The following is a 24,183-nucleotide window of genomic DNA, read 5'->3' on the forward strand; positions in this document are numbered from 1 at the left end:
AGATGCGTCTTCTTTGTGGAGCATTTTGCACCTATTACTTGGAGAGAATGCAGAGAATACGCGAAGTGGAAAAGTCACAGCAGGTCAGGAAAATAATGTAGGAGTTATGTAGGAAAATCTTTGAAGCTTGTGAAGCCATTAACTGAACACACAGGCTGTAGGAAAAAGGATAAACAGAAAACATGGATGAAGAATAAATAACAAGTGAAGCAACAAAGGAATACATGTTGCATCCAGTGATGAAACTGGGTCTACACTGGAACCAGGAAGTTTGAGCTTTTTTTTTTTTTTTTTTTTTTGCAGAAAGTGATTAGGTAACCAGGCTGAATGCATGTTTTAAACGGAAGCCACAATAAGTGGAATACTTTAGTGGAGAGCACACATTACACACTTACTAAATGAGAAGAGACAGAAACAACATGTTTCATATAATGCATGACCGAGCTGCGATGATTTTTTTCTGCAGGTTGTGACACCAACCTCCCTGCTAAAGACAGAGCGCAGCAAGAGCAGCTTCCCATTGCTCCCAGGCTCTGCCATTTCCGCAGGCAGCACCAGCTCTCCTGCCGCAGCTGCATTTTCAGGATTGGGAGTAGGGCTGTTTCACCCAAGTTTTACAACGGCAAGCGACTCAGGAAGAAATGACCTGCGCCATCACAGTTGAGCACCATAAAAACCAGCAAACGCAATGGATGGACACGACCAACCTCAGCGCTGCAGGCCCCCTACCCAACATACTTGGCTCCCGTGGGGAGTTTTGAGACCTGAGCCGTGAAGAGCAGGGGAGCACGGTCTGAGATTGCTCTGCTGTGGCACAAGAGCTAGGCACGCCGTGGGGCTCAACCAGGGGTACATCATCATGGAGCAGTCCCTGCGTTAGCACAGCCCAAACTCCAGCAAATCCAGCCCTGCCCGCGGCATGCCAGCAGTGGGCACTCCAGGCTCCAGGAGGTGACCAAGTCCACAGCACGCTTCCCCACCAGGTATCCAAGCTCTGCAGTATTGAGGAAACCCTTGTCCAGTTAAAGAAAGTCCAGAAACCAGCAAAGCTGGGCAATGCTGGGAGGGAAACCGCAGGTTTTCTCRTGGCTGCAACGCGAGGTGAGACCAAGCACGCTGCCAGCAGACCCGGCTCCAGCCTCAGCCGTCTGCAACCAAACTGAAACTACTTCACCTCTTCGTCCTCCTCGCTCGCACCACCAGCACTGCAAACCTCAAATTTGAGGGCTAGAAACATCCTCAACCTAAAAACAATCCTAATTCGGCTAAAATGTCCAGCTAATCTAGTAAACTTGCCAGCGGTAGCAGTCACAGACCCCTGGGGAAACCCTATGTGGCACGGGACAAGCACACGACCCTGTCAGCTTCCCCAAACCAGCGCTGTATCTAGTATTTAAATTATCAAAACATTTATGAAAATGAAAACACGACCAAGCCTTTGATTCTAGATACTTCTCATGGGGTCTGCTCTCCCTTTCTTCCCGAGGGCACAAAGATGGCAGTTTACTGTTTTATTGTTAATTACACTTTCTTGTTATATTTCAGACACTGAAAAATGTTTAGGGATTTAGTCTTCTGTGTAATTACACATAATGATGAAACACAGTTTTATACTGCACTGCAGTTTTTCTTCAGGTGTGAGTTCATTACCATTACAGAAAAAAAACCTGAGGTGACCCAATCAAATTAATTTGAAATTAAGCGCAGTGAGGCTGCTAACTCCGCACAAGTCGGGAGTTCAGATAAAAAGAGAAGAGACAGTCCACATGGCAGGAAGTTTAAAGTAAGCAGGGAATCGAGGTAGAATTGCCTGAAAGGTGGCAAATGTAAGACGCTGTCAAAGCAGCCCACAGAACAAACAGTGAAAGTGAATAAAGAGATAGGAAAAGATTATAGCATGTAAAAAGAGAAGCTGGAGGAGGAAGGGACAAACATGAAGATGGATTTGAAATAAATGGGCAGGGGCAGCGCTTGTTAAGCTAACTAGATTTATTTCTCTGCCCAGAAATTCTTATGTCCTTAAGAGACCGGATCGAAGCGAGGTCTTTAATTTTAATTTTCTTGGCTTTATTGCTTTACACTAGGCCTTAATGTTATTTAACAGGAGTGAGTGTCAACCAGCTTCATTGCAAAGTCTGACTTATGTCAAAATCGTTAAAGGGGGGGGGGGGGGGACGACTTTTTCCTCTTGACAAATACATCCTGAAGATGCAGAAATCAGGCGAGCTAGGAAGGTTGACACCACTGAAACGGTGATGGACGCGGTAGGGACAGGGGAGCCAGCACTCCTCCCCCCCCCCAAAGGAAAGGGGGCTCATAGCTTTGGGCTCATTGGAAAAGCCATCCCTCCCTGGAGAGGCTGTGCCAGGGAGCTGCTGCCCTGGCATCGCAGCCAGCTGACACCTGGGTGCGAGGCCAGCCCCGGCCGCTGGTTGGGATGCAAGACGGACGCAAGCCCCGGCTGGCGGTTTGATTCCTTTCCCCCACTGCTCAGTTTGAACAATATTTGGAATTTAAGAGATTGGTCCAAATGCCACCAAGTCCAAAAGGGCCACCAGCAGGTGCCCCCACGCAGAATAAAAATACAGAGGTCTTTGAGAGCTCTGCCAAGACCAACCATCCTTCGTTCAACTGTAATCTCTTCCTCCCCAGCTCTGAACGCTGCTTTCCACCACATTTTTCTCCTCTCAAAATGCTGCTGCATGGGTGAGTTTCTAACTCCCCATTTGGGCCATGCCAGAATCTCACTTTTCGCTCTCTTCCCCATTCCCAATGAAATATAAACTGTTCCTCTTTGCTTGAAGGCCTCACAGCTTATCTTCTCTCCATCCTCATCTCTAATTCACCCCGACGCATATGGGGACCATTTGGGATAAAGCTTCAAGAGTGCATTTGATGTAATTATTCTCCCTTTGTAAACGGATTACAAAAATCTCTTTATAACAAAATATGAAAATGTTTAAATTATTGGTGTGGAAAAATGTTTCCTGGTGGCAAAGTTTTTACAAAAGTTGAGGTTTTAACATCACAAACATAATCCTTTCTGGCTAATATTTCCGGTCTTGTGAAACATCTAGCTACAAATTGTGCACAGGGGCCTTGCTGTGCTAAGAACAAAGGAAAATATTGCCTGTAAATAGCTTAGAGGACATCAGAAGACACTTTTCTCATCAGCAATCTTTTTAGCTTAATATAGCTCCTCTTTGCATAAAACATTGACATTTTTGCAATGTTTGGACCCAATGGTGCGAATGCTGATTGTCATCCTAAGATACTAGAGTGTACCTTCGAAAATACACAAGAACATTTTACAGACAGTAGTTCTACTTGCCTCCAAAATGCTGTATCTTAATATTTCATACTTATATATATTTAAATGTTAGTACCACTGGATAAATGCTAACATGCTTTTATGCTAATGCAATCACTGAAAATCTAGATAATGTTGTGTATTGGCATATACTGTTAGTGAATTATGGATATCTAAATGTACAATCCCACATGCCTAGCAATTATTTTTGTTAGTGCATTTAACTTTTATTTGCAATCAGAGCACTCGAGGATTGTTCAAATGAAGTTTACTTTTGCAAACTGCTGAACAGAAAACATTTTGTTAAAGGTTTAAAAACAGTAAGCCTGTGAGGAGGTTACAGAGTTACAGTAAGGGCACCGCTCGGAAAACTCTAGCAGATGGAACAATGTTTGACTTGGTCACAGACTTGGCGATTAAGCCCAAAATGCCTAAAATGAAGGACATACAAGAGAAACAAGAGATGAAATCTTGATTTCTTTTGTACCTTCTTCCCAGTCAGAGGCACACAAATATGCAGGCAGATGGAGACTGGTAGGACAGCACCTATCCAGGCAATACCCGGGTGACCAGATGGGACGAGACCCTCTGCCTCGAGGACCAGACTCCCATGTGCTACGGCTGCTTGCACCAACAGTAGAAGTCAATGAAGGAAGAACTGTATCAGGAGGAAGAAGTCCTGACCTGCCTTTGCTGATGCTGCGACCTTGGCAGCCACATGGTCTGCTCAAGGAGCTGATCCATGTGAGAGCTTTTTTCTCCCCAGCCTAACCACATGAAGGCAGGGCTGGGAGCGAATGGCCTGGCTCAGCACAACCACCCTTTTTACAGCAGCTGCATGTAAAACCACCATGAAACTAATGCCTGAAGGAAGGGAAGAAACCATTGGCTTGAGCCAACCTGGCTGGTTTTGCTTGAAGACACTTGGAAGGTGGCCGCAAACCCATCCGGCTAGCAGGAGGCTATTGCCCCTTGCACACACGGCTCAGTTCTGATGTCACCGGTTGTCATAGCCTGCCTGAGACACACTCGAAGTCTGCATGGGCAGAAGAAACCGCCTGCTACACACTGCCTTGTGCTTCACTTGCGTTCCTTCCTCCACCTGCATCTCCCTGATGCCTTGTCTTATACTAAGATCTCATCTACTTACAGAAATTCTCATGCCTAAAAACACAGAGTTAAAAAAGTATAGTACCTTGTATGTAAGTGGAGGTAGAGGGGGATTTTGTACTTATTCCAGCAAACTTAATCACTGCATAGGAAGGGGAATACCTATGGGAGCATATATGGTACATCTGCATGCAAAGTAGGACCTGACACCAGCACCAGGCATATGAGTACGGAACAGATCATGTCCTCAGTGAGCTGTGCCACCTCTGGGCATGAGTAGGACTCACCAAGTCCTACTATTTGACCCAGGCTCCTAGGAACAAACATGATGGAAGGAAATAACAACAGCCCTCTCAGAAGAACACAACAGAAAACGTGGAGAGCGAAGCACCTAAAATGCCTCCAGTGGTTGAAATGGAGCACAGAATAAACTGAGGAAATGTATGAACAAACAAATTAACCAGAAAGCACAAAGTAGACAAGTTGGCATGTAGGTGTCTATTGAATAAGAAAGCTTAAGCACAGCAAGGAAAGAAACCAAGCATAATATTCCTCACATTTTGGAACCGAGCTCTCAGACAATGAATCATCTGAGCCACTTAATATTACCACCTGTCAGAATGTCCTTTAAAAAAAAGCAGCTAAAAGTATCCAAAGCAGTATTTGAATATTTTCATATTAGAAAAGATACAGTCTCTGTCCAAACAGAGGCATTTGCAATTAAGTGAGAAACATTACCCCAAAGCATTAGTTTAAGGCCACTGATACATGCATATATCATGGAATGGTGACTTTCTTGAGTCCTAATTGTGTCACATTACCTAAATCAGGAAAGATGTGATTTAATACTTCTCTTTATTTTGCAGGTTGCCTCCAAATGTTTCTAGAGTTTCTGCATGATTTTCTCTTTAGGAAGCATAGAATAAAGAGTCTACATGCTATCAAAGAACCTAACAAAGCAATTACAGATATTGTTTCAAATGCTAAGATATGTCAGAATATGAAGAAAGTGTCTGTGTTTCTGATATGAAAGAATATATCTTACTGTGACCAGTAAGTCAAGCTCTGTTTCAAACTACGAGAAAGATCCTTTTCTGGTGTAAATCAGTGCAACTGCTGCTGTCAGTGAAGCCATATTAATTTACACATGCTGAGGACCAACTGCATTGTATGCAAGATTGCAAAAGAAACGCAGATTTTTAGACTGTATATTAGACTAAGTGATAAATAATTTATAATGGTGGAGAAAGCAATCATATTTTTAGACACAGAAATAGGCAGATATAATGGCCCTAGCTTTCAATCTTCACTCTGCGTTCCTGACCTTGAATTCTGGGCCTGTCCAACGCCTTTCTAAAGTCTCCATGCACGTGAATGTGCAGCACATAGCTATGTATAAACACATACATGCGCACGCAACAAAACCCAAAAGCCAGTAAAACAAAAAGGCCATCAATAAAACCCAATGGGCCTATGCAGAACAGCCTGTACCACTGCATACCACCGTTCAGTCCAAGGAAAACTGGCTCCTTTAGGTGGAGGACATCGCTCCATCAATACCAAACATGCCTCCCATCAGCCTGCTCTTGGCTCAGCCTCTTGACACCCATTCCCTCCCAGTCTAATGACACCCCTCGAGGTTATGCCTGTGGGGCAGAGCTATGTGTCTGCTGGGGAAAAAAACCCTCAAAAGACCACAGTAGTTGCTATGTCTCCAAAATCACCGTCACACAACTCTGAAGCAGACCAGGCACAGGGAGCAGAAGGGAGCTCTCTGCGGCGCTTGTAACTGCATCATCCTTGAAACCTCCCCTGAAAAAGGGCTGCTGAGGGAAGGGGAGGCAGAACTGTTCCCCTCGGACTTTGTAAAAGTGAGGAGCCTGGGGGAAAAAAAAAAAAAAAAAAAAAAAAAAAAATCAAGGAACAATCACAGGTTTCTATGCTGAATTATTTCCAGCTGAGTCTAATGAGCAGGGTGAGGACACACCGAAGAGCAGAGTGGAGAAAGCAATAGGCTGCAAGGAAAGGTCCAGGCGGTGGAGAAAACATTTTGCTTGGGTTTGTTGTCACCAGTCAATCCATTAGAGAGGTGAAGAGAAGCACATAGGCTGCCTGGTCTCCTAAGGCTCCTTTTCCCTTTCCACCCAGCCCTTGAGGACACATCTCACCTGGACAGCGCAGCTCCCAGCACGAAGGCAGCGTGTTCCTTGAGTATGGCCTCTGTGCTGTTCAACCCATTAATCACCAGCTGAAGTCCACCCAAGGAAAGGAAGTCTTTAGCATTGTCCACCTGTGAAAGAACAGGTTTCCCCATCAGTATGAAGCTTAACATGCCGCCAAAGGCCTCGACAATTTGTCAAGACCGTCTTGTTTCAGAATGAACAGCATCAATTCTTCTTTCCCTCGGTTTTAAAAGCAATTCAGAACTAACAGAAAAAGATCTTGGCTCGCATTTCATACAATCCTGCCTGTGAGCAATGCATGTCATGTTTGCAGAAACACTGTCTACTGACAGGTGGCTATTATCAAATGCAGAAAGCATCACTGAAAACTCAAATACTTTGATTAGCTATCAAAACTTCCCTTGACACATGTTGCAGTAATTCAGGAAATCCGACAATGTCAAACCAAAAAAACCCAACAGTTGTCTGCTCTCTCACCTGAGAAGGCCATTACAGCGAACCGGGGAATTGTTATGTTTTACAGATGCAAAAACAGAGCTGTAATTGTGGCGCCAGGAGTTAGAAACGTTTAAGAGCCTGTCAGCAGCAATGGCACATCAACATCATCTCCTCAGCTTCTGCTCCCAGCAAGGCGCCCAAGCTAGTCCAGGCATTTGTCATTAACACAGTCTGCAGCTTCACGGGAGCGTGCAAAGGAAAAAGCCAGTCCCTATTTGAAAGGGTGAGCAAGACATTTTCCCTGAGGGCAGACTATCCCGTAAATTTTCTAAAGCAGACAACATKGGACTAACTGCCACTAGGGAAAAAGCATAAGGACTAGTGGGAATTCCTCCAGTAAATTCATCATATTTTAACTTTAAACAGACTCAGGGCTAACCAGACAAAATCACGGCGGACATCTGTTCTTCAAGAGAACATCAGAAAAGGGCTCTGAGTGGTTTGCAAACAAAATTGGGAGAAACAGTGAAAAGTGCTTCAAGTACAAAATTCAGTCCAAAGTCAAAGTGATGCATTTTGTTTTTAAAGGATTTTAAACAAGCTTAAAAGGGAATCTCTAAAGAATTTTCAAAATTGCTTGTGCAAAGAATTTGGGGTTTTTTTTTTAGAATTCCAACATTTCTCTTTCATGAAAAACACGAAGACAACAGCATATGTCGCAGTCGGAAATGGAATATAAAAACGAGTATCAGCTGGGTAAAACGACCTTTCCAGTTTTAGTACACAGACTGAAGTGATGGGGTAATACAGAATAAACACCACAAATGGTGCAGAATATGTCAGACTAACATATTTTCCAAGTTTGAACGATCTCTCTTTTAGTAAACAGTGATTTTTATGCTTAGAGTTATTTTTATCTTGACTGTGTACCTTCCCCAAAATTGGCCACGAGTCAGATATTTAAGATGCTCAAGAGAACGAAGAAACTACTTAGCTCAATGTCCTACGGGCCTTTAGCAAAGCATGAACTGGGGAGCTACACGTCATCTGCTGTTCACAACGGGACAACACCTGAGCATCCTCCAGCCACTCGCTGCCCCCCTGCAAAGCTGACAATAGAAAACGGGTCCGTCGAGGTCTCCTGTAGATCATTCGGGATGTGCAGCAGCATTTTCATCCTTTCAGACCCTATTCTTTTAACTGTTACTACAAACTGGCCCCGAGATACCTCTTGCCTTTCTGACGGTCAGTCTTTGTCTAGACGGAAATATATGCAGCAATCTAAATTAGTCTACCAGGCTGCTTTTATGGCTCAACTCGCTGTAAAAACTCTGAGGCTGTTTTAAAATTGGGTTTAGAAGTTTGTTTTCACTCACAACGGAAAAAGTCTAGTTAGCCAACGCTGTATCGGTCTGCTGGTTCACGATAAAACGCCGTGCCACGGAGAGGTTTACATTCAGCGTCGGCTGCGGCAAAACCGATTGTCACTGCGTCCTCATCGGAAATCGGGTCCTTTCGGCTAGCTCTAGTTCCAGCAGAGACCTTTCTTGATTCCAGAATATAGATTGCAATGCAAAACACATTTTCAAGGTGTATTTAATTTTTAAACCTCTGTTTTTGTCTGCTGGAGTCTGTTGCGAGAGCTACTTCTCCTTCACCATCAAAAAAACCAAAACAAAAACAAAAAAAAAAGCCCAAACCCAACAAACTTGAAAGGCTGAAGCTCCCTGGGGAGCGGGGAAGGCGCTGCAGGGCTGCTGGGAAGCAGTCAGCCTGCACCTTGCTTCAGTCTGCCGAAAACAGCTCAAAAGCAAGCCGGAGATCAAAAGAGCTCTGGGGTAGAGCCCCCGCGCAAGGCTGGAGGGCAGAGGGCTGCAAGAAGAGCAAACACGACAGCAGCTATTCAGGGAGCAGCTTCAAATGGGAGGAGAAGGAAAACGGGGAGAGGAGCTGGGAGAGCAAACGATGGAAAACGAGAGGGGAAAAGCGGCGTGTCACCCGTACGGAGCGGGGAGGAAACCAGCCATGAAGCATGGTGCAGCCTGGCAGCGGAGGGAAGAGGGAAAGATAAGGAGAGCAAATAATTGCGGGAAAGAGCCTGCAGAGCGTGCGAAGGGGCCCGGGCGCCGCACACGGCTGCACAAGCACCGTGAACTCTGTTTATAAAGGAGTTATGCTCCGGCCTCTTCATATTTGCATTTGGGTTTTTATGCATTACGGACAACCTAGCAAGCAAAGCTCCCCGCTCTCTCCCCGAAACGGGCTCTGCGACATGCCAGGGTGAATTGCGACCCACGCAGAGCATAGAGCCGGCACCCAAAAGCCAAGCGCACGCCGAGCCCCGGGGCTGAGCTCCCGAGAGCCGGGGAGCGCGTCTGCCCCCGCGGAGCCGAGAGCGAGCCTTCGCCAGCGGCCCGGAGCCGAGCTATTAGCAGACGCGGTGGCTAACTACCGTGCGGAAGGAGGCCGGCACGGCCTTCCCGCGTCCCTCCGGGGAAGAGGGCGCCGTCAGGGCCCCCCGCCGCACTCCCCACACCTGCGGGGCTTCCAGCGCCACGCGGGGAGTCTCCCGGGCCAGCCTCCCCGCCATTTCCCTCTTTCTGACCCATTTGACAGTGGATGCGGCGCGGGGGCCGGTTCCCTGCCGTACCGGCCTGTCCAAGCCACAGCAGCCTCAAATCGTCCCACCCCGTGCTTTACGCAGGCAGGGTTTTTTGCTGGAACAGCCCAGAACATTACGCTGAAACCCAAGTCCTCGCGGGGCTGCTTTTTAGCGCGCTGGCACCCTTAACCAGACCGAATTAGCCCCGAGCATAAATATTAAGCTCTTTGGGCGACCATTGTTCATGCTTATTCTGAGTCAGAGAGACGCCGGCAGCGAAACAAAAGTGTTTCGAACAAACAGCAAGGAACCCCCTGCATGAATAGGGTAGAGACTGAGCGTGGAAACCCAACACAAAGAGCCCTGGGAAAATAAAAAAAACCCTTTTATTAACTCGTACACAGACTCCATCTTTCATCAGCCTGTTCCTTCAGCTGACTTCTCAAGGAACATGTCTGTTTTTTAATAAATGTCATTCCAGAGAAAGGTCTTGTGCTACCGTCTCTCAAGAGTTATCTCTTTTATCCACCCTGTGAAACGATAGAGTCGCTGGACCGGCTGGCTTCACCTCTCCGCCGGCTCCAGGTGGAACGCAGCAGGCCCACCAACCTCCAGGTGATGCAGGAGCGCAGTGGGTCTCCAAGCAGAGACCGCCACCAAGGCGGCTGCTAGACTGGGGAAACACTTCAGGAACAAGGGCGCAACGTTGGCTGGGATGGGGGGAACTGCCAGCCCTTCCACGCAAGGCGCAACGCAGCCGCGAGCCCTCGAGGCCCGGCCACGCGACCGAGTCCCCGCAGCATGGCAAGCACAGCCGAGGAGAGCCTGTGCGCCCAGCCAGCCCGCGGCAAACAGGAGGCAAAAACGTGCGAGAGATTTCGGGAGGAAAATAAATAAATAAGTAAAACAAAAAATGTGCAAGCAAAAAACAGCAAGAGAGATTTCAGGAAATATATTCCACCGCGCACACAGTCAATTAGCAGGGCTCAGCTGATGCTCAGCAGCTTCCCGTGTGCCTGAGCCTTCAGTCACTTCTGACATCGGCCCAGCTGCGAGAGGCGCTCTACACACCGTTTCGTAGTCACACTGAGACAAAATGTAGGCTTTTGGGTGTCTGTCATCTTGCTCGGTATAAAGGCCTTCTCAGTGAATTTGATGCAGAGAGACCTACCTAACCACAGATGCCTTTCATGGAAGAAGAGAGAAAATAATTTTTTAAAATAAAGCAGCCACCACTATACTTACCTTAAAATGGCAATTAAAACCCATTTTCACAAAATAACCAGCACATAAAAGAAAAAGAGAAAGGGAAAAAAAGGCCGAGAACGGACAACTATTCAGGGAATGCTAACCCATAGGTAACTGCTCACTATTGTTAAGAGTGATGATATATATGAGAACCTGGACATAAAATAAGCTTGCAGTAGCCCTCTGCCATCTCTTATTGTCCCAAAATTATGATAATTAAGCAAATTGTATTATCTGATACTAATAAGAAAAATAAGACCACATTTACGATACCATATTCCCTGGATTTTACATGGTAGTTACTAATGCTTTTTGGTTACCTGATGAACATAATATTCAAGATCATAGAGCGCCGCTACTTTTTCATCCAGCGTAGAAGCAGAGCTGTTGAATTTGCCGATTAATTTAACCATGATTTCATAATCTGTTTCCAACTTCACATTCAGCTTTTCAAACTCCTCCTTCAGCTGCTCTATGGGACGGAACTTCTTCCTCACCTCTTCCTCACGGGCCTTGGAAAGGGCAGACGAAAACCAGATATGAAGCCAGGTGAGAAAACAGTCCTGAAGGAACAAGTCATCTCAGAAACAACCCCCAGCCCCTACATTATTTACAAGGTGAACGTGGCTGTCTCGGCAACTGGATTTATCGCTATGCTTTGGAGATGGAGGGGCAGAGCTGGAAGGTGCCTAGGTTCCCCTGGGAGAAGGTGTCAGATGCAAAGTCTGAGAGGACTTCTGCTCAGGTCAAGCCTCTCGGCTGCTTGTGATGCTTCCTACCACCTGACTTGCCATCTCCAGTCCAACTGACTGGCTGCTGTAGATCCCATTGCACATAGGCACTAACTCAGGGCCGCGGCCAGCACGCCGCAGCCCAGACACCCCAAGGTTATGCACTGCAATGCTGAGCTCTGCAACATTTAAGGCAGATCCCTCTGAATGCAGTCCTAACAAGAGCAGAGCAGCCTGCCAGGCGCTTTGGCACTTCTAAGAAGCCCATCAACCTAGTTATCTGTAAAATAAAGCCCTTGGTTATCAGCAGAAATCCCCAAGAAGCTTAGCCTGTACCTATCTGTACACCGTTTCTACATCCTCCACGCCTTTCAAAAGTACATAAAGCACAAAGGCAGGAAGCACTGCTGTGCTCAATTTTCCTGGAAATGGATGTTTTCACGACCTGACTGGATAAAGCCCTGAGCAATCTCCTCTGATCTTACAGACATTCCTGCTTTGAGCAGAAAGTTGGACCGGAGACCTCCAGAGGTCCCTTCCAACCTGAATTATTTTGCGATTCAATGTTTAGCCCAGCCAGCGGTGACATCAGCGTCTCCTCAGATGTGGGCAAAGCATCCTTCCTCATCCCAATCACTTAACACATTTCAGAATCACTTTATCTCTCACCGAAACATATGTATTCGTTGTTGGGGCCAGAAGATAGAAGCTGTCTGAAAGCAGAGTCGAAGGACTAGCTACAAGACGGCAAGCGGCTGAAGTACAGGGCCATAGGGCTCTGCTGGCAGTTAGCTTGTTTTGCAGTGCTGCCCGTTGGCTTGACAGACCATGAGAGCTGGACAAACGCATGCAGTAAGCAAGGAAAAGGCTCTCCCAGAGATACAAGAGAGCACCAGAGGCTGCAGAGACCAACGCTCCAGCATCACCGCCAGGGACACCGGGGCAGGCGGGGAGCAAAGCCTGACACAGCACGAGGAAGGAGAAAGAGACACCAGGCTGAAGACGAGCTACCCCAAGGGCAAGAGAAAGCAGCAAGGAGGTCTCTTCAGAAAGTATTCTGTCGTGAACAGAAATATTCTGGGATGTTTTTGACAGGTGACCCCCAACCGGAAGGTGTGCATGTGCAGTGCTTCTTCCTGTCTAATGTGCTCCGGTGACAAATGCTGCCCCTTTCCAGTACGTGCGAATGAAACCTGAGGACTCAAGCTATCAAACAGAAAAACATCAGTGATGGAAGTTAAAGCACTGTCAATCTAACGGCAGCTGTACAATTTGCACTAATAACTACTGGGCTAATTACTATAGGTGGCACACAGAAACACAGAACGCTATCCCCACTCCAACCACACAACAAGTATTGCTTTTGCAAAAGCATACGCTGGAACATGCTTGGCGTACCTCGATTTACTTTGACATAGTTACTTCAATTTGTCCCCTGCAGGAGTGATTTTAAATGGAGTACTTTAGGTCCATTAGATGTAGCTGTTTTTAGCTCCATTGCTGGAACAATAGCTATTCTAACAATTTTATTTTATAACAAGGCTTATTTTAATGTAGTAGAGTATCACTGATTTTTGCGTTTAAATGATACCCATTTCAAAAAGTCCTGCTGTCAATATTGCTGGCTGCTACATAAATAATCTTCTGGAAAATAAAATGCTGTCCAGGAGCTGGGCAGGGAAAAAAAGACTTTCTGGGACTCAAAGACTTCCTAACCTCTATTCTTACCTCAGTTTTACTCCAGCTGAGGCAATGTCAAGGTACCAGGAGGAGCTAAGGCTCAAGGAAATATTCTTAAGTGGTAGAGGAGGAAAAGGCTGTGATCAACCTGATGGGTCATAAATCATCCAATCAGTATAATGTCAGTGTCTGCCACTGTCCTGGGGACCAGCTCCAAGCCCAAAGAGCGCTGAAGGAGCACAAGTATCTCATTTTACTTTGGATTGCAGACTCTTTGTAACTAATCAGTCAAGAGCTGACAACCACGGCTGAAAGTCTATGTTAAACTAATTGAGAAGGAAGTCTTATTCACAGAATTCCCTGGCGTTCTTTTCATGACTTTTTTCTGAAACAGGGCTGCAGCCCAGACTTTACGCCACTCTCCGTACCATCTCTGGCAGACTTGTCACTGACTTCAGTAGAACAAGAACAAACCCATGAGACATCCTCCTCATCAAGACAACCCCAAGTAACTACCGTATGCTCACCAATTTGCTGAGAATAGAACAGCTGATGAAATAACAGCGCTCCTTTTCTGCAAGCTATTCAAGGCTAATTCTTACTCACTGATTTCTTATTTGAAAGTGTTCACCCAATAGCTTAGGTAAATAAACTTCAGCCTATGCTTCACCAGAGCCATTTGTTTTTCACTCCCAAGGGCATGAGATTAAACACTTAAATCATGAGATCTCTCCTGGATCCTGCTGTGCCAGTGGAAGAGAGTGTTATGTCCATTGGCTTGCCACCATCAATGATTTCAAAACAGAAGAGCCTTAGCTGCACAATACCTTTTGTACTTCTTCATTCTAAGGAGAACAATGAATAGAAGGTAACTTCCTAGACAAATAACCATCATGCTGAAATTCATTCCACTTCAGGGTTTTGCAGATATTTTTGCGAACCAAGAGGCAGTTGAACAAATCAATCAAAACAATGGATAAAGAGGCAATGCAAACAATGGAAAGGAAATCAGGCCGATGGGTCCACAGAAGTGCTTGCAAGAAATTCTCTGTATTATTAATTTAGGTCTAATCACACTGGTACCCGAACAGAAAACTTAGGGGAGAAGCAACTCAGCACAGAGCTTACTGACTGTAGCTGCTTTTGGTTCACAGGAAAGATCCAATAGTTTCACTTTAGCATTGATACATCAAGGAAGAAATTCGGTGTCTGGATGGTTATGTGGAGATCATGTGTCTAGTTTGCTGGTTCGGGTCCCACTCACTTGAGTAAAAACTAGAAAGTATGGTCATTTGATGGCTGCTCTGTTGATAAACTGCTGATCCCAGCCCTTTCCATCACTGCAGCCCCTCTTCCACTGACAGTCCATGGAATAATTATTACCGAGAAACACTGTGAGTAGTGAGGGTATATTTAAGTAATTACAGACAAAAGAATCAGCTTGCAACACAAGGCCTTTAAGTCTGAAATAAATAAAAATGATCTAAAGTATTCCGTTTTTACAGAAAAGCCAGGATTAATAACAAAAGGGGTGAAAGTTTCCCAAGGAATATGTCACTGGCAGAGCAGGGAAAGTATTTTAGGCCCATGCTCACCAGAAGATTAGTCTGTATAGTACTGACCTGAGCAAATTCTTTAACCAGCATATTTCCAAAGACATGTTACATAGGGCATTTGCATTAGTATGCTGTACATTGATTTAGAATTAGGAAACTATCTTTACCATTCTTTCTGTCTTCTCATTTTCCTTCATTTTAGCCAAAGCCTTTTTGAGCTCTTGTGATGTGAATGAATTTGAGTCAATATCCATCTTGCCCAGCCTTGCAGAAGAAACAAAACAAAACGCTGTATGAGTGAACAATTTTATCTGTATTACTTTCATTGTGATACAATAACAATGGATAGTATGAGGAGGAAAAAGCTAAGAGCACTATATTTCCAGGTATCTCATCTACAACATAAAGAAAAACTCCACGCTCGACAGAAGATTAGGCTGAGTGCTATATTTCTTGTGTGGTTTGTAGACACCTCACCCTGACAATCATAAAAGGCTTCATAATCTGCATGCTGATCCAGAATCTCAACTCCTAACACACAATAAAAATAGCCGATTAATTTATGCTTCTGAGTTGCATGTAGGCATATAAAAAACAGGAAATGTTTCACAGGCAAAAAAGCACCACTGTGTCCCTAGAACAGTGCCAAGGACTTCCAAGTTTTAACATGGGTGTACGGAGACCTACAGCTGAAGTTCTCATGATCATCATACACAGACCAAGTTAGGCAAAGGGTAATCCCAAGGAGCAATTAGACAGAAATGCTACGAAGCACACTGTGTTGCTCTTTACATTGATCTCATTGGTTCAGGGAACTTATCTTGGCCAGCAACACTCTTGCACAGGCAAAATGAAAGCCAAAGACTGGAGCATTGTTAGAGCTTCTCCCTACTTTGAACGCAAGGAAACGGGGGGAGGGAGGGAGGCAATGGTGGATCTCATGCACTTTGGGAAAGAAAGCTCCCCATAGTTACTAAGCCTGTCTTTGTTGCGAACGTACCAAGGAGAAGGTCAGCACAAGTGAAATTTTTTTTAAACAAATCAAAAAAATCTAGGTACAGCGAAGGCTGTGAGATCTAAGGAGAACATCAGCAACAACTGATGCGCAAATCAACGCTCTAAGCCCACTAACAACGGCAAGTTAAACCTACAATGTATCTGCCTAAGGCCAACAGAAGCAAAGCCCCCACAATTGCTCTGGTGGCTTCAGCGTAGGGAATCATTTCAGACTGATTGCCGCAGATGTTTCCAAGGAGCATGTGTCCTTCAGAGAACCACACTGCACGTTTAATTTCAGAATCACAGCACGGGAGGCTACGAAGACCTCTCTAAATACATGCTTGGAGCACTTCTACCACGATACCAAAAGGGAAAGCAAAGGATAGGGCCCAGCTTTCAGAACTGCCAAACACCTAAACCTGCAATTAAGTCTCTTGAAGAGACAGCAATTCAGCGCACCAGGGAACCTGGCCTCTAATAAAAGACACAAAACCTACAGTCAATCTACCTCTGCAGAGCAAGAAGGCAAGTACTTTACATTACTGTACCTTTTTCTTCTTTTCTCTTCTCTTCTGTCACTTTTTCCATTTTCACTGTCTGAGAGTTTGGCTTCTCTTTCTCCCGTCTGCAGATTTAATCGTACATGTGACCCTGCAGGAACAGCTTGACCTACAAACAAAGGTTAGATTATTTTAGGCCGCAGGCATTATTTGAGGGTTGCGCACCCAGGGAAGTCACACACTTCTATTTGAAAGGGAATCAAAGCCACGTAAAAGCCACAGCCCCGTATCATGAAAACGAGCAGGGCTCTTGGCTGCTGACCGCTCTTCCCGTCAGCAATGCCCCTTGGACACAGGGGCTGTTTTAACCTTTCAGAAGTACCACGCTGACCTGCCTGAACACTTCTTCCCCAGCTGCATGCCCTTCCAGCCAGGCTGCTGGCTTCATCACTGGGGGCGTTTGCGGAGGAGAGACCTGGAGCCAGGCACAGCTCCCATGAAGAACACAGGCCCCCGTCTTCATAAAGTAGTGATTTGACCTTAGGGCGCCAGTGCCTAAGAAACCACTAAAAATCTTCATCGGGAGTTGATTTTGAGGCTATTTGGACACGGGCAGAGGGCATAAAACACAGCTGCCAAGATGAAATCAGAGCATGCATCAGATGTTCCTTCAGCCACATACACTGAATATCAAGTGGATCACTACGAGGTTGGGTTGCTTTGGAAACACTGTATTAAAAGAGATAGTTGATCACTATTATATGCCAACAAAAATACACAGAATACAACATTTAGGTTTGATTTTAAATGCATAAAAGATGGGAAATTCAGAGCGCTTTTCTTGGTCATTTCTTGGAGAATGCCACAATTACACCAGAAACATGTCTTGATGGACAACTGTTGCACAGGGACAGAGAGATGGCAACATTTAATTCCATTGTCCTGAGTCCGCTTCCTCTCTTTTTAATGCAAGAAATCTGCCTGCTTAGGAGAGCAGGGTCACAGCTGAGTGAATACGGAGATCTCAGCTGTACACACACAGCCGTACCCAGACAGACACGCAGCTGCTTATGCTCCTCGCTATGAGAATTCCCTATCCAGTCTTTCCTTTATCTGTTTCCTTTTACCTAAGAAGATGCTTAGAATAAAACAACACAGCATGTATGAGACAGATGGCATTTCCTACCAAAGGGAAATGAAGGCGAGGATAATAAAGGATTTCTTGCAAGAAATACATGTTCTCATAATACAAAATCCTCTAGTCTAGGGAACTTCCACATTGACTCTACCTATTCAAGACCAAAGAGACTTTCCACTGATCACAGGATCTAGTGTTTCCTACAAAAGACTAGAATGTTTGCCACAATTTAGACAAAAACATTGCAAAGCCTAAAGACACACAACAGGTACAAATTCATTTACAGAATCTGGAAATAACCAACTTAGAGGATTTCCTATTAAAACAAGGCATATTTCCGATGCCTTTCTCTCTACCGTATCCTTTCAGTAGAAAGTAGTGTCTAATATGGAGAAGGACAGACATGATTACCTATCTTCCTTAAAGCGTGCAGGGACAAGCTAAACGTGCCATTTCTGTGCGCCAGTGAAGAAGCAGTATATATTCCTTGGTAAGCTTTCCACTGGTGATCCTCCTGCCCCAGCTGGCTCCGTTATTTGTTATACTTTGGAGCTTTAATCTATGTGTCTAGAGATGAGCATCTTCCCATTTTCGAAAGGTGAGCTCTGCAGAAATTCGCTGTGATAGCCGAGATGTTCCCCTTGCAGGCAACCTAGCCGGAGCAGCTACGACGTACCTTTCGAAAACGAGTTTGTAAAAATTCAGTGCAAAGGATGACACCTCACATGTTTCAAAAGACACCAAGGCAGGGGACTCCCGGCAAAAGAAAAAGTATAAAACGGCATTACACGCTGAGCATACAAATACATTAGGATGTCTTCCTCTTCCACAGGTATGAGCACCACTTAGCCTGAGAGAAAGAGCGGGGGAAAGCTGGGCTCTTCCAAACCTGAAGTGAGTGGCTTTTCTCACCGGGTCAAAAGCATTCAGTCAGCCACGGTTACAGTCACAGTATTTTCTGAAGCAATTCCTGAATTGTCAAATGTAGCCAGAAATAAATGTCCCTGTTAGAACAGTACAGTATATTCTAGCTTTCATGTTCCTTGCGCATCTGGACACATTAGTTCACTCTGTTGCCAGGGGAGAGGAACAAGGCTGATGGGCTTTACTTAAAAGAAACATAAAAAGGGAAGGAAACCGAGCAGCCTCCAGTAGCCTGAACGACTCCCATGTGACCAGTTCTCCGAGCTTCTATTTTCAGCAAGCAGTAAATAAAAGGGAACGCGAATCCCAGCATGTACAAGCTTACAAATGCAGCACAATTGAATTAAGGACGTTACCGTCAGAGAAGACACAAACCTTCCCTCCTTCTGTGTCTCCATACTTTCCCCAATAGGTTTTGACTAAGACTATGCCGAGCCCACGAGCAGAAATCTCGGCGTGGAAGCACTTAAACAGCAGCCGTTCCAGCAACAGCCTCCTCCTGCCACTGTGCACAGCAGCGCAGGTTCACGCCACAGCAGGGCAAACATACTGCTTTAGTAAGTGAATCAACAACGACACCCCTGTTTTCAGTAACGAGATTTGGGTAGTCACTTTAAATATCCAAGGCATTTGAGACAGGATGAGGTCTCCTCTCTTGTTCAGTTTGGGAGATTTTTAAAAACGATTCGCAAAGTGTGTTTCAGGTTGGATTGACATGAATAATGTGATTAAAATTGCTGATTTAAATGAGCAAGCTGGAAACCCTGAATTTTAATCTTGTTTCAATACGTAGCTTCTAGACATTTCCCTTAAAAATAGTTGATTCTCTTTGATTCCTATAATTTGATACTATTCAACAACCAGGCGCATACACCAGATCTATACATACATCAGCAGTTATATAGCTTCCCATTCTCCTGATATAGAATTGTATTCTTAACAGGTTTTGTGTTTTTTTTTTTTTTTTTTTTTTTTTTTTTTTTTTTTTTTTTTTTTTTTTTTTTTTTTTTTTTTTTTTTTTTTTTTTTTTTACACTAGAGAATTTCATTTTTACTTATTTGTATCAAGCTGCATTTGGGAACTGAAATTCAATTTAAAAATGCATAAACAATCTAAGATTCCAGCAATTTTAGGACCTTTTATCTCCTTGATACATAAGAAGAATAAAAGTGTGCTTATCAAAATGGTTTTGCATTGCAAGTGGAGACTGTCTGAGGTTATTGAGTTAACCTGTTACTGAATGGGAACATTGGAACAAGGGGTAATGATGGAAAGAAATTAATAAACTCATTTCGTTTAAAATAATAATAATAAAAAATCCAAGCACCTATTTTTGCCACATGCTAGCCAGAGCGGAGCGGCTGATGGGCTTTGCTGCCCCAGGACTGCTTGGAGAGGAGAAGGGACACCAGCCGGCGCCGCTGCCCACGCAACCCTCAGGGCCGAGACTGCCGTCAGAGAAGCTCGGCTTGGCTCATTTCAGGCGTCCGAGGGCAACTGAACCGAGCTGAACCGGAGGGTTGTAGCAGGACACCCAGGTCCAGCCGGCGGCAACGTGCTCGAGCGTGGGGCACCGCTGCTTGCACTCCTCGCCGCCTAAAGCAGCCCTCTCCCTCCGAGCCGGAAAGCACCGGCACGCAACAACCACGCGGCGCTTCCAAGGCCTCTTTGCATTCCTCCGGTTTGGACGTATGCCAGCTGTCTCGGAAGTTGCTTAAAGTGACACTGAGGAAGAATTTAATTTATAGCCCCATTCTTTTAATCTTGGCCAGTCAGATTTTTTTTTTAATTTTTTTTCCTCTCCAAACCTCCGTTTATTTCTTCTTATAATATATTAGATGGAATAACAGCACCGGAGTCAGCTTCAAGGCACCAACTCACTCTCAGGGGTTCTGCTGACATTTATAAACTGATCCTATTTCTCTCTCGTGTTTTATGTTATCAGCTAAACCTGTCGACTTAAATTATTGCCTTGTAACCAAATCACAGTTATCTATTATTCTGCTATGTGTACGTTGCTGAAGCTTTGCGCCTAGATCAAGTTTTGCAGAGGCTGAAAACAAGACTATAAATAAATAAACAAATGGAAAACAGCACTCGCTCCCATTACATTGACAACTAAGGGAAGAGTCGGGCACATCCAGCGCGCAACGATCGCAATTAGATGGCTCCAGGCCCGAACGTGTGCCACGCTACTGCATGGAAGTATATATTCAAGGAACTCTTTCCTTTCCTCAGGAAGGATCGAATGGCCAAGCATGTTACCTCCTTAAACGAGAAAGGTCTAATCCCGCACAGCACCCTTCCAGTACACGATTTCGTTCAGTGCTGGCCATAGTTGGTTGCTGGTTTCGTAGGGACACACGAGGGCAAGGCTGAGCCCTCATTCATGACACAGAGCAACAGGAAGGCATTAAAATAGCGAGCAAAGTTTTACATCATGCATATTCATGCATATAGCAGCTTTACAACATACGTGCTGTCTCATACAGAGATCATGTAATAGCTTACTGTGCGGCTGGGATGAGCTTCCCCATCTCCTACCCACTACTCGTCCTTCTCACTGGTCAAATTCCCGATTGCAGCCCATCGACCTGCTGAGCAAGGGATGTCCAGCATGGACACGTGATTCCCCCGCTCCGGAAACACCTTCAGGCACCACTTTGGCCCCTGCGGCAGAGGAGCGTCGCTCTGGGAAGGCTTCTGCAACCAGAAAAAGGGACGATCCAGCTCCCTAAGGCAGATCCCTCAGCCCAGCTCCTGGCCCACCTTCTCCCCAAGTGAATGTCCTCATGTTGCATCGGAAAAAAAACACCACCACCACCACAAAAAAAAAAAAAAAAAATCTATTAACAGTGTGAAAATCCCATTTATGAGTCAGTAACTGGCTCTGCAGTTCTCGGAAATAATCTTGATACCTGAGCAAGTGTCAGATAACATCATCTTTTCTTGACTCTGTTTCTTTCAGCACAGGAGAACGAGGCAAAAGGGACTTTCTTTTTAATATAGGCAACAAAAGAATACACGAGTCAATATGTGAATGTTCCCAGCAAAACAAACTGGCTGTGTTGCAATATTAAAAATAATAAGGCTGTACAAGACCGACAGTTAAGAGCATCCTCGAGAAGTTATCTGATGACATAGCATCTCTTCCTTTAATAAAATAATGATTAAAAAAAAAGATACAAATCCCAGAAAACAGTGCAGCTCCCCTTTGCTGGCACGCCCAGGTCCAGCCTGGTGGCTGGACATGCCAGTGTACAAGAGGAGAGATGCACCGGTGCCCCACCAAGCACTGTGGAGAGGCTGGGACATCTGTGTCCTCTGGAGCTCCAAAATGCCTAGCCAACCAACCAGCAATATCAAGGTGAGCCCCTGGGCACCGAGCGCAAGAAAGCTCAGATCAGAAACACTTTTCACCTCTYAGTTGCACAGGGCTGGGGACAGAGCCCGGGTTGGAGCTAGGGGACAACCATCCAGACAGCGAGGCATGCGTTGGGCTGCAGGAGGGTGCTACAACTGCCCGGGCACAGCACCAGCATGCCTTCTCCTCCTCCAGCGGGCTCTAGTTGCACGAAAACACCGTCCGTTTCTCATACTTGATGCCATGCTCAATAGAAAACAGATGGACCGGCCTTAATCTGAAGGGGGTCGGTATGTGCTCTGACTCCGGACTCTCCACTTAGCACTGCCGAGCAAGAAGAGGCAGCCAAAGCCCGAGTTTTTATGAGGGTGAGTCATAACACTCCTTGGACTGTTCATTATTTCAAAACAGAACATTTTTACATACAAAAGGAAGAGGAGAAGGCACAGGTCAGGAAGAGATGGATTATTGATGGGAAGAGGAAGCACAGAGCCTGAATCTCATTTTGCTATTTCACACCCTGCTTTTTTACTCATCTAGAGCCTTTCATATTATTTCTCTATCTAGCACTCACAGCTCCTCCCAATTAAGTACCATCTGAAAAGGTAATTAGTATGCTATATATCACCTCTTCCAGATAGCTACTGGGAAGATTTAACTGTATAAGGCCTAGAAGTCCTCTGCTGAACCCACCCCACCAACCACCCCAGCAAGTCAACGCATTTCCCTTCTGCCTCGTTTGCAGTGCACAGTCGCTAAGAAAACTCAGGCTCAAAGACATCTGCGTTCAAATTTCAAGTACAGACTCCTATGACACTGTATCAAATGCTTTACTAAGATCCCATGGCAACTTCCTGTGCATCTCTTACTTCCATTAATGCTGTACTTCTACTGGGAAATCAACCTCGCCTGTTGAGCACAACGCACCCTTTACGAAACACTGAGCTATTCACTGCCCAACACTCTCTGATTTCTCAGGGCTGCACAGTCTGCGACAGCAGGAGCTGTAATTAGCTGCGTAATTAAGTATAGAGAAAACTCTCTTTTATTATCACTGTATGTTTGCCATGTTCATAAACTGTTTCCTAAGCATGTGCTTTTGACATCTGTAGAGGACAGGATGCTGGATGAACTCTTGGTATGACCCACTCTGGCCATTCACATAATGCCATTTCTGCCAGCAGCCGCCTGCCTTGGGGGCCAAAGGCACCTCCGAGTTGTCTCTGTCTGCAAATCAAAAGTCCTGGTAGCGTAAGACTTGTTTTTATCGTCATTATTTTGTGTTATCATTGCACCTAGGAGACCTTGATATGGACAACGATCCTGCTGCGCTATGTGCAGTACAAACAAAGAGATGCCCCTTCCCGGGATTACAGAAGAAACCGCGATTTAGGTTTTTTGTCATCACAGGAAAAGCAAACAATTCAAACTGCAGTTTTGTTTTGCTTTCCAGAGTACATAGACAAACACAGAAACGTCTTTAAGAGCAGGAAGGGCCTGATACCAGGCTTGACAACACTGATGGGATCCCACCAACAGGGCTGAGCAATGGGCGAGCGCAGTGAGCACACCTCTGCCCGTGTTCACTAGGTGGACTTAAAGGAACTCATATAAGGTAGCATTACCCCACTATAAGGCTACCAAACCCCCAAATGGCAATATCTAGTCTTTTCTTATTAAAAATAAGCAAAACTAAAATTGCATAAGCATAGACAAAATATTAAGAGAGTCATGAGCATCATTAAAATGCCCCAGAAATCCCCGGATGYGGGGGTTGCACCCCGCAAAGAATTTGCCAGCTCTCAGCAGCAGCTTCCACTAGTGTCTTCCAGAAATGACCAAATCTGATGAATTATTGAGAGACTGAATGAACAGTTAAAAAAAATAAAAAATAAAAGGAAACAAACCCAAGGATGTTTCATATTAAATGCACCTTAGCTGGTTAGTTTATCTGACAAATTTTTTATGTAACATTCCACGCTAGGTTAATAAATATCCTGCAGTTCAGCCTGTCAAAATGGTGCTGTCTAAGTAAGAAATCTTCAGCACCAATTTTGCTCCGCTCTGCAGTGGAGTAGGGACAAAAGCCATTGGAAATGCTTGAAGTTAGCCAAGGCTGAATGAGGTCCCAGTTTGAGTCTTGCTGATGTTGCTGGCAGCAAAGCCACCCACAGGAGGGGGCACACCCCAGGGAAAGCCCCAAATTACTGCGTTATAATACATCCCGCCACAAAGTGCCGCAGCTTCGTGTTTTTGCCCAGGGACTCCTCCTGTGTCCTAAAGAAGAAACACTCCACTGATTTCAGCCGGACTTGAATCATACTCTGAACAGAGCACTGAGAAAGCACCGCTTTCCATTCCAGCCTCTCATTAAGTTAGAGACTAGTTATTTACTGGTGC

At 45.2% G+C, this 24,183-nt stretch overlaps 1 protein-coding gene across 6 annotated transcripts in view; it reads right to left on the reverse strand.

Annotated features, from left to right (window-relative positions):
• SIL1 (SIL1 nucleotide exchange factor) overlaps positions 1–24,183 on the reverse strand; it is a 113,244-nt gene that overhangs the window by 31,993 nt on the left and 57,068 nt on the right. For all 6 annotated transcript variants that reach the window (XM_026070653.1, XM_026070652.1, XM_026070651.1 and 3 more), the window contains 4 exons: positions 16,406–16,526; positions 15,026–15,122; positions 11,212–11,403; positions 6,589–6,710 (listed from right to left, as the gene is read on the reverse strand). In XM_026070653.1, the coding sequence (XP_025926438.1) occupies positions 6,589–6,710; positions 11,212–11,403; positions 15,026–15,122; positions 16,406–16,526 (532 nt within the window). The remainder of the gene's footprint in view (positions 1–6,588; positions 6,711–11,211; positions 11,404–15,025; positions 15,123–16,405; positions 16,527–24,183) is intronic.

Source organism: Apteryx rowi, unplaced genomic scaffold, assembly GCF_003343035.1.
Source record: "Apteryx rowi isolate R43461 unplaced genomic scaffold, aptRow1 scaffold_316, whole genome shotgun sequence".
In the NCBI taxonomy this organism is placed as follows: domain Eukaryota; kingdom Metazoa; phylum Chordata; class Aves; order Apterygiformes; family Apterygidae; genus Apteryx; species Apteryx rowi.